Here is a 10,906-nt window from a genome sequence, read left to right as displayed (position 1 = left end):
CTAGGCCTGTTAAGAATAAACAGATCGTATGCAAGTGATTTTATCGATCAACTTGGGCTGGAATGGCTGGGAGAAGCGATCAAAGTCCAAACAGAATACGTGTTCTCTGTGAAGTTTTCAAATATATTTTTAGAGATTCTGGGAGAGTTCTACGTTGAAGTAAAGTGTATCTAGTCAAAAACATAATTCAACTTGCTTTTAGTATACATGACTTTCGGAATCAATATTTACAATTACTTTTGCTTCCAAGTGCATGCTTCTGGCCATAATAAAAAGTACTGCTTACCATTTGGTAGAGTTGTATTCGTTGACGATGGCCGTAATACCAGAGGAGTAGGAGATGATAATGGAGGTATCGAGGAAGTAATAGTAGATTCATAAAAAGGATACAATTCATATCTAAGCATACAACTAGGACCAATAACTCTTGCACCTTGTCTCCAATCACAACAACGTGGTAACACATCCATAGCTCCAAATAGACATAGACTACAACTACTTGAAGGTATGTCTGCAGTACACTGTACTAATCCATATAATTTTGAACGATTAGTAATATTTTTTTCCTCTGTAGCAAAATTAGTATAAAACCCACTAGACCCAGCTTTACCTACTAAACCAACCAAGAAATCATTTAAAATCGGTTTAAACTGAGACGGATTAGAAATATTATTTCTGTTTGCCATCCAATAATATGGATTCTCTTGCATTATAGTAAAGTAATTTTGATCTGAATACCTTAGCATACATGTATCATACCAAACAATTGCTTGTTTAAAATTTATACATTTATCAAATTCTTTGTTCACTTGAGTAACATATTGAACACAGCCTTGACAAGCATCTAATGTAACATCACCTCTACACTGTATAGACCCATAAACAGTATCCGGGCTTTGACCAACGGTGGCGTTATAGTATCTATCTTGTATGATTGAAGGAAAAAGAGTCTTGAGATTAGACTGGAATGTACTTCCATCTGTGAAATTTGCTCCTGAACATATATGATTAAAATAAGTTTGTTCAGTTGTGTATTGTATGGTGATCAGTAGGTTAGAAAAACAAAACATGCAATTAAAGAAGATCGAAACTAGATTAAAGCAACCCATGTTTTTGTTTCTGATAATCATTTTTTTTCTTCCTTTTGGAATGATTTTGGGTTAACCGAACCGCAATCGTCAAGGGTACATATGGGCTGTTGGTATGTATTCAAAGTCTATCACGAAGACTAGAGAAACCATTTTTATCCACAAGTTCGAAGAATATTTCTTCCTGTGTATCAATATGATTCAGTAGACTAGTCAAATAAGTATTGAAAAGAAAATCTGTGTGAAGGTTACAAAAAAAAAGAAGGTGAGATGCATATTCAGAGGGGTCCCAAATTTGTTTTTTCTTGTTTCTTACGGACGGCCCCTGAATAATTCTTGTGTTTGGCTCGTAATAATGTCTCAACTCCTTGCCTATGCAAATCATTATTGACCAACTATTCAACCCCTAACTCAATTTCGTGGTCCGGGGCTCCTTAACCACCAAATCAGCGGCCTCTTCCACCCAAGTTGATACGTTAAGTTGACTTAGACTTGGACTTTACTAGGAGGCAGTGCATTTGGAATTATCTTAAAAATTCAGTATCTCCTTTGATAAAAATTGAAAAGTTTCGCAGTTTAAAACAGTGATTTTATTTCAATGAAGAACTGACCTTTTCTTACTCCAATCAAACTTGAGTCGGACAGATCAATTTGAGTGTTTTTGAAAATTTTGATAATGATAAAAATGAATTGGTTCAATAACCCGTCTCCGGATCCTCTGTACACAAGACTCACCTGTGCCCCTGTTCCATCCTATTAGAAAGTGCCAAGATTCCGAGTTACAGTTTAAGATAGCTTACAAATTCAGTAGGAGCCAGAAACAACAATTTTCTGTTAAATACATATCATATTAAATCTCGATTGAACACGGATTACTTTATGGATCAAAAAACAAGAAGGTATAGAACGCAAATTAACATAGAAAAGCAGAAGATTAAAAGAATAAGACTGTATGCTCTACTTTCTCCAAAAAAAAGAAAAAAAAAATTGTGTACCCTCCAAATGTAGTGGTACTTAATGTCAGTATTGGCGTTGGACAAAATTTTAAGAACAAGAAGTCTATGTTTTACTAGGCGTTATGCCAGCGCCGATGCTTTTTTTCTTAGGGGGGCCTCGCGTGCATAGGTGAGCACCCGGGGGGCCTTTTGCAACATAGCAAGAAGTATACGACAACCAAAAGTGAAAAATTTGAACAAACTAGATAACCGAAGGAACCACACGAGAATAATTCCATTGTTTGGCTCTTACTTATTGATATCTTAACTATGGTGCACTCCCATAATTCTCAAAGCATTCTCCAATCTCTTTCAAAGAAAGAAGTGTGTTCATATGAGGAATTATTTCAGGGCAATTACCATTAGTATTCCGGTAGTAGACATGCGAAGATTTGCTTAGAGTTGAAGTGTCAGGGTCATAACGGTAGATGTAGATGGGTTCTGACTTACTAGATGAATATTCTGTGATCCATAGAAGAACTTCATCGATCTCGGTAATTGCAAATGGATTATACCACTCTGTGGATTCATATGGTAAAGTAATACTCTTGTCCGGCAACAACTCCGTGAAGTAGTACTTTTACATCATTAATAACGGCTTTCTTGAATGTCCATATATCTAAGCGGCCTTCATAACCACGGGTATAACGAGAAACAACGCGCAAATTTCCTCCCAACAGTGCAAGGTCTCTGGAAGCATAATATTCCCAAGCGGGTGATGGGACAGATTTAAACCTCTCATCTGCCAGATCGAAAGCCACAATCTTCTTCTCCCGTACTTTGATGGATCCTAACAAATGAATGGCTCCATTTGCAAAGATGCCTCGCTTATCAAAGATACTTGAACTCTCCAATAAGTAAGGGCGTTTATCTTTGATGATTCTCCAACCAATGCCATTGCCAAGAGTACGCACATGGCTTGTCTTCCTGTTGCAATCGATTCTAACAACCTTATATTCATTAGTGGAGTGAAGGTAACCAAATCCAAATTTTAGATCTTTCCGTTTCACAGCTAGTTCTCCGTCGAGTCTTTCTAGAAAAACGTAATCCCCGGTTATAGGGTTGCAAATAATAATATCCTCATACTGATCTGCTGCTGTGTTTAGTGATAGAAAACAAACTAAACCATTGCATAAACCAGCAAAGTATTGGTTGAATACAAGTGCTTGTATGCTTAATCTTTTTTTTGAATTGTCTAAATGGTTTGTAAGTGTCTTACCGGAGTCGTACTTCTCTAGATTAACTTCTTGGAGGCTAATACGATCTGCATAGCAGAGGTTCTGTTGTTGTCCTCGAAACTGGAAAAGCAGACCGACTTACTTTTACCGACGACCGTTCTCCAAGTTTTGCAAACCCGTCTGCTCTGTACAGTGGATAGAGAAGGCAACCGAGAGAATATGGTTTCTAAGATTTCTACAGGGAGACTCTCCATTTAGCTGATTTGATATCCAAATTCAGTCCTCGTCTCTTCATAAAATTTTAGGGTTAGGGTTTAGAAGAAAATCATCGACTACGGTACTCCATATTTTATAGACTCTTCTGGTGCCCAAGAGTCATGTTATCGCGCACTGGAGTGCATTATAATATTATGAGTAGGCACTTTTAAGCAGTCAAATTTTGCATTTACTTTTGTGCATCTTGTACCCTCCACTTTTACTAACCTTGCACAAATATCCCCGGGTATATATATTGAAGAAAAAAAGTTTTCAACTTCTAGAATAGCTGAAAATGAACACGTCTCAAAATTAATACTGAAACATGAAGCTATTGGATCGATCTTGACTCACTGTTTGGAAATTCTCGACACACTGCCAATGTTACTTATGCGGTATGTTGAAACCCATGAAAGGTGAAGTACCGAGTGTTCTTAAGAGGTATAAGAGAGAAGCGGAACAGATTTTCCACAGTTCTTAAGATTTTGGCCCTAAAGCATATACTAAGCGCCAATTTTCCAGTCTGCAGCTAAATATAGCTTACAAATTAATCCAACAGAAACTAACAACAAGTCTAATCCTCTGTAAATTGCATATCAACTTATAAGCATTATTGTGAAATCTCCACTTCTTGAATGAATAATGATAAAAAAAACTAGGTAATGCCAAAAAAAAAAAAAGAACCTATAGCATGCCAACCAACAAAAAAAAATGACAAAAGAACAAGATCATATATTCTGGAAATGTAGTGGTATATATCATTATCGAGGGTCTAGTTCTGTAATTGTAACTTCATTCACGCTCCCCATCGCTACTTCACTGACCACTGACTCGTTCTTCGAGCTTCCTTGCTCTTCGCTGTAGACTAAGTTCGACTGGGGCTCCATATTTACGGTACTCCCAATAAAAAACGCAGGCGCTGAAGGTAAAGCAGGATCAGTCGCAGAGTAGCTGTAGAGCATTTGGATAACTGTGGGCATTGTGGGTCTATCTGCGACATCTTCTTGAACGCATAATAGCGCAACATGGATGCATCTCATCACTTCACTTCTTGAACATGTGTCTTTTAATGTTGGATCTAATATTTCTATAGCAGACCCGTTATTCCAATGTCTCCATACCTGCATCAGTTTCTCCTACGTTTTATTATCCAACGCCAAACGCCAAAACAAAGTAGATTCCAAAGAAGATATTATCAATATTTTTATTTTTTTTGATGAAAAGATATTATTGATATTACTCACATAGCTTAGAAGGTCTTGAGCAATAGAAGATTGATGAAAACTGCTGTTCTTCTGTCCACAAAGTATCTCTAATATTAAGACACCAAAACTAAAAACGTCTGACTTCACTGAGAAATGACCATGCATTATATACTCTGGAGCCATATAGCCACTGCAAAATAGAATTATCAAGATTCATCAAGATTATTTTTTTTGGTACGGTTATGAATAGTTAGACATTCAAAATTTGGAAGTTAATACTTACTACGTTCCAACAATTTTGCTTGTACGCTCTTGAGTTTGGTCATGCACAAAAATCCTAGCCATGCCAAAGTCTGCAATTTTTGAATTCATATCCATGTCTAACAATATATTGCTGGCTTTGAGATCCCGATGGATAATTTTAAGTCGGGACTCCTCATGGAGATAGACAAGTCCTCTTGCTACCCCTGCAATTATCTTGTATCGTCTTTCCCAATCCAGCTGTGTGCATTTAACTGGATCTATACATTCATTGGCAGACAAAAAACACAAACTTTTATCCCATCCTTAATCTAGTGTAAAAAAATGTCTCTATATTTGAATATAATGATCGAATAAGATTAAACAGACACAAAACGGGATGCACACCGAATAGGAATTGGTCAAGGCTGGCATTTGGCATGAATTCATATATGAGTAGTTTTTCTTCACCGGCTAGACTGAAACCAATAAGCTGCACAAGATTTCTATGTTGAAGTTTAGCTACTAATGTAACTTCATTCTTGAACTCTAGGTCACCTTGACCAGAATATTTCGACAGCCTTTTCACGGCTATTTGTCGCCCATCGGGAAGTGTCCCCTGAGGACATCAAACAATACAAAAAGCAAAAAAATGTTCAAAAACAACCACCTGCTAATAGTTAAATTTAAGTTTCAATATGCATGTAGGTTCTAGTACCTTGTAAACAGAACCAAATCCGCCTTCTCCAAGTTTATTAGCTTCCGAGAAATTGTTTGTTGCAGCACTTATTGTACTGAAGTTGAAATGTAAAGATTCTGCTGTACTGACTGGAGTCTCATCATCCACATCTTCATGACCAAAACAACAAAATTTGCGAACCCATTAAGCAAGCTTAGAGAAACATATGCCTGGATTTCATTTTTGAAGGATTTGTACTTACAGGAATACTTGTTTTTCTGTGTTCTCTTTCTTTGGAAACAGAAGAACCCCAAGGCAAGGGCAAGAAGCACAGCGACAACCAAAGGAACCACTATACTGATAGTAAGTTTGGATGAGTTATTCCTATTTTCTGCAAGAACATTTCCCACCTAGGAATTATGAGTAATTTGAGTATATGCATGAGAAACAACTATCCTGACTTTAATTTTTTATTCGGTTGAAATGGTCAACCGAAGAATATCACAGATCAAAGAGTACTACTTACCATTTGGTACTGGCGCATTTGTTGACGATGGTGGTGTGGGAGAAGGTAAAGGAGGTGGTGGAGGAGGAATAACCGTAGACTCAAAGAAGGTATATAGTTCATATCTAATATTACAACTGGGTCTAATAACTCTCCCACCTTGTTTCCCATCACAACAATTTGGTATGTCAGATATAGCTCCGGAAAGACACCTATTGCAACTTCCTGAAGATATATCTGGAGTACATTCTACTAATCCATATGCTCTTTGAAAATCATCAAAGCTTCTATTTCCAGAAGCAAAATTAGTAGAAAAACTAGACCCAGCTTTTCCTGCTAAATCGTTCATTAACTCACCTAAAATCAGGTTAAACTGTTCCGGATTAGAAACATTATTAGGATTCCACAAGTAAACCCCTGGACTCTCTTGCATAATATTAAAGTAATTTTGATTAGAATACCTTAGCATACATTTCTCATACCAAATAATCGCTTGTTTAGAATTTGGACATCTACCCGTTTTGTTGAAATCTTGAATAGCAAAATCTACACAACTTTGACACTCATCTTGCTGGATATCACCTCGACACTGTAAAGATCCGTAAACATTATCCGGGCTTTGGCCATTGGTGGCGTTATAGTATCTATTTTGGATGCTTGAAGGAAAAAGGCGATTGAGATTAGCTTGGAATGTGCTGCCAGTAGTGTAATTATCTCCTAAACAGAATTTATAAACAAAATCTGGTTGTGGCTGTGCAGTTGTGTCTTGTATGGTGATCAATAAGATAGAAAGAAGAAACAAGTAAATGAAGAAGATTGAACCATTTCCGATCTTTTTGTTTCTGGTTACCATTTTTCTTTTTTGGATGTTTGTTTGAGTGACACCAACTACAACAATCTTCAAGGGTACATGTACATTGGATGTTGGTTTGGCTGTAAAGTAAAGTCTATTATGAAGACTAGAGAAATCATTTTTATCCACAAGTTCGAAGATTGTGGATAATACTGAACATGTCACGGTAGACTAGTCAAATGAGTTAAGCAGACATCATGCATAGAAAGACAACAAGAAACCGTGTGCAGTTTAGAAAGAAACGTAAAAGAAAAAGTCAAGTGGTCCCAATTCAAGAAAAATATATGGCAATTGAATAACACTCAAGCCTGCTAATGGGATACCGAATTGCTAGGGTGTGTCAACTTAAAGATAATGACTATTTTATCTTATATGTATTTTGATACACACCAAGTAATTTGGTACCCCTATTAGCAATCTTGAAAATTTTTAAGAAGAAAATTTATAAGACTAAAATTTCGAAGGTTTTTTCTTTGAATTCCTTTTTTCAGAAATTAAGTTTTAAAACTCGAGATTAATCCACGTTGCAAATCTATAGTGATAAAACAAGATGAACAAGATACACTTTTTAGATTTTTGCTGCAAAGTAACTCAAAAAAAGGTGAAGTTCCGGGTAACACCTCAACCTACAGAGAAATTTCAAAATAGTGCATAAAAAAGGCAAAAAATGTCCGTAAAAGTATCGTCTGCGTCTCTGAAATGGTGATGTACTCAATGTTAAGAAGTCAACAATATATTTTCGAGTGTCCAGTATGAGTGCACTCGCGTACTTGGTTCAGCAATCTGAACTCAATGTTACGCATTCAACGGCCAATAGTACGTTTGATGTAGGAAACTGGACTCAATCAGCCCTCGTTTACCAAAACTTATGTGAAAAGTGTATTGTGAATGGTAAAAAAAGGTATGATGTCGTTGCCAAAAATCCAAAATGTCGGTTTTGGAAATTTTGAGTTGGAACAATACGTGCCCGGAATATTACCCTTTTTGAAGTCCTTTCCCGGCAAATAGCTCCTGCTGGTACCATTTGGAGCCGCTAAGCATGCTTGTAGAAACAGAGACATTTTCACCTCCTATTAGAGAATACGAGATGTCGAAAAACTCTATATGAGTAACTCATCTGCGATAGAGGTTGCATAAAAGGGAAAGGTCGAGCATAAGCTCATATCTTTAATATTCTCACATTGACTGAAGTTTTCATGTTCTGGGCATATATAAGAATCTTGTATCTTGTTCTGTTGTAGATGGTAAAAGATCGAAGATCTTAATTAAATATGGAAAACTTGTTATAACTAAGGGCAATGATTTTTTAGGCATCGGTTATATGACATAAAGTCTATATAAGCTTAAAGGAAAATCTGATGAAGTGAACATAGTTGATTCTTATGCTTTCTTTTGTGTGTCTTTGAATGTTTTGCATGGTAGACTTGGAACCGTAAGTCTAAAAGTCAACGCATAAACTGGCTAGCTGTAGCCCCTCCTAAGCTAGTATCTGACTAATCAAAGATATTAACTAAATAAAGAGGTACTAATAATCTAAATCATTTACTTAAAGAACAATTAAGAAATCTGTTACAAAACTTAATCCAAAACTAGCCTCGCTCAGAAATATATATATATATATATATATACAAAAATTCCTCTCAAATTATACATATACAATAGTCATTTAGTTTACAAATACAATATGCAATATAATAAATATAGTAAAAGTTAACCAACTAATGAAATCAACCCTTGAAGCTTTCGCTGCGCAACTCTGATCCGTCTCTGAAACTGAAACTGGGAATGGGTGAGCACATCATCCCTAAAAGAGGTACCCAGCAGGAATAACACTTTAAGTAATCATAAGAAAGATTTGGAAAACAATACATGTTTTACAAAACATTAAATAATGACCAAGTCACTGAAATAAACAAACATATATATGGACAAACTCCTTCTTCAAACAACGTACTATATTGAGTGTCGACCAATTCCTTACACACCTTATTAGTTTATACTGGTGTTGACCAATTCCTTACACACCTAATACGCATAAAAGCTCGAATTCATGTAGATATAAAAGAAGGAGTGTATCATATATACCACAAGTGGAAATTCTTATTTCCCATAACAATTCATATGACAAACAAATATTACAAGTCCTTTTCAAACCATGGAAGATTAACAGAATCAACAGAATTATCGTAAAAGCAATTTAAACCAAGCATGGAATGCACAAATAGACAATGCATGAGTTTGTTAAGCATAAACTTTTATAAAAGAAATAACAATGGTTACAAAAGAGTCAAATGTACTCCCACCTCTTTTGATGACAAGCCACCCCTACCTTGAAATCCACGATCCAGTGGTTCATCCTTTGAATCGATCGTTGTTAATATAGACTAACTGTTAATCACACAATAAGTCTAAGAATATAGCCAAAAGGCTCACACAAGTATCATAAAAGTCTATCTAACGGTTCTAAGCTCATTTATGACTTTACACCTTTTCATTATCTATCATTAACATATCTAAGGTTTACTAATTCAATTAGATTGGTTCTATAGTTCATCAACTAAGTCTTATGAATATCTACAACTTTGTAGAAAAAACTAAAGTCCAGTTCGGATCGCAAGAGGTCCAAAACATCTAATTAAGAAAACTGCCCTAAGCCGAAGTCCACTAAATCGACCATTAATCTAAGGTCCAATCCATCTGAGTCAACTAATAGTCACTAACGGTCAACTAATTGTCAACTAATGGTCAACGTCAGTTACAGGTCAAATGAATGGTCAACTGAGGTCAGGGTCAAAGGTTAAAGTCCAACTCGGTCACACTGACTCACTCTGAGTTTAACCGATTCAACTCAGATTACAAGGTCAACTCGACTCAGTCAGATATATGAGTCAGGGTAAACTAGACCAGTTAGCCAACTAACTAGCTGATAGATGCAAGACCTAAGCTAAAGGACAAGCTAAGCTCAAACTGAGCAACCAATCTTCCCTATCATAGTTTTCAATTCAACTTTACCTCATTAACATTTCATTTCTATTAAACATAAAATTATAAATTCATTCATAAGCAACTTTGAATGTCAATTACAAATATAGACCAAGTTTACCTGCCAAAGGCAGTTCCAAGCTTTCTCTCTTTCTACAAACTACCAACTCATCTTCATTGTAACTACTCAATTCCATAACAAGCACAAACTGCCAGCATCAGAAATTGTATCCCAATTCTTTGCATTCACCACCAGTTACATCTTCTGACACAACTACACATCTTCATCTCAGTCCACCTGCATTTTTACACAACATCTACCCTGCCTATACTACATATTAGATTCAGTATTACTAACCTCCATTTCCTTAACTCAAGTTATTCTTATCTCGAAAACTTCAGTATCATTACTAGTAAGAAAATCCATAATCTGCAATTCAACTATCAAATGTAGTTAACCAACACCATCATACACGGACATTCAACCCACAACATATTCACCAATTCATTTTTAACTCCATACTCTAGTCACTGTTCAGTTCAAACTCCAACAACTGCAAATACAAAGACCCTCTGAAACTATAAATCTCAACACTAACAATTCCACCTAAGTGTATTGATACCAGCAACGCATACATATTCTTCACATCAAACATTAAACCTTCTTCCCTGCCACTCATAAATCACCATTTTCATAACCCTGTAATCTCACTAATTCAATTCATTACCCACACTTCAATACCTGTCTGCACAATCTATTAGCAACAACAGCACCACCAGAGCAGTATTCTTGTCCTGCAACAATCATATCAACCACCACCAACACAACACCAAAATATCTATCACCAAACCACTAACATCAACACTTCTACCACTTCTATTACCAGTTCTCAATCAAAGAAATATCTCAATTCCAGTTCATTTAC

At 36.1% G+C, this 10,906-nt stretch overlaps 1 protein-coding gene and 1 pseudogene across 2 annotated transcripts; both read right to left on the bottom strand.

Moving 5' to 3' along the window:
- Window positions 1-3,515, bottom strand: part of LOC113330133 — a 5,753-nt pseudogene extending 2,238 nt beyond the window's left edge.
- Window positions 3,516-4,091: 576 nt separating this feature from the next.
- LOC113329900 (putative receptor-like protein kinase At4g00960) lies at window positions 4,092-7,067 on the bottom strand. Of its 2 annotated transcripts, XM_026576731.1 has the most exons (8): window positions 6,617-7,067; window positions 6,167-6,502; window positions 5,903-6,031; window positions 5,680-5,810; window positions 5,370-5,580; window positions 5,005-5,242; window positions 4,761-4,911; window positions 4,092-4,637 (listed from the first exon to the last, which is right to left on the bottom strand). In XM_026576731.1, exons 1-8 carry the CDS (start codon window positions 6,996-6,998, stop codon window positions 4,278-4,280), a joined length of 1,938 nt encoding a protein of 645 aa, XP_026432516.1. In that variant the 5' UTR covers window positions 6,999-7,067; the 3' UTR covers window positions 4,092-4,277. The 2 variants fall into 2 exon arrangements, with proteins under 2 accessions (XP_026432516.1, XP_026432515.1); XM_026576730.1 differs by having other exon boundaries at window positions 6,167-7,067.
- Window positions 7,068-10,906: the final 3,839 nt, after the last annotated feature.

Source organism: Papaver somniferum, unplaced genomic scaffold (assembly GCF_003573695.1).
Source record: "Papaver somniferum cultivar HN1 unplaced genomic scaffold, ASM357369v1 unplaced-scaffold_117, whole genome shotgun sequence".
In the NCBI taxonomy this organism is placed as follows: Eukaryota; Viridiplantae; Streptophyta; class Magnoliopsida; order Ranunculales; family Papaveraceae; genus Papaver; species Papaver somniferum.
The sequence above is the reverse complement of the archived record's forward strand: the minus strand, read 5'-3'. Positions and strand labels throughout refer to the sequence as shown.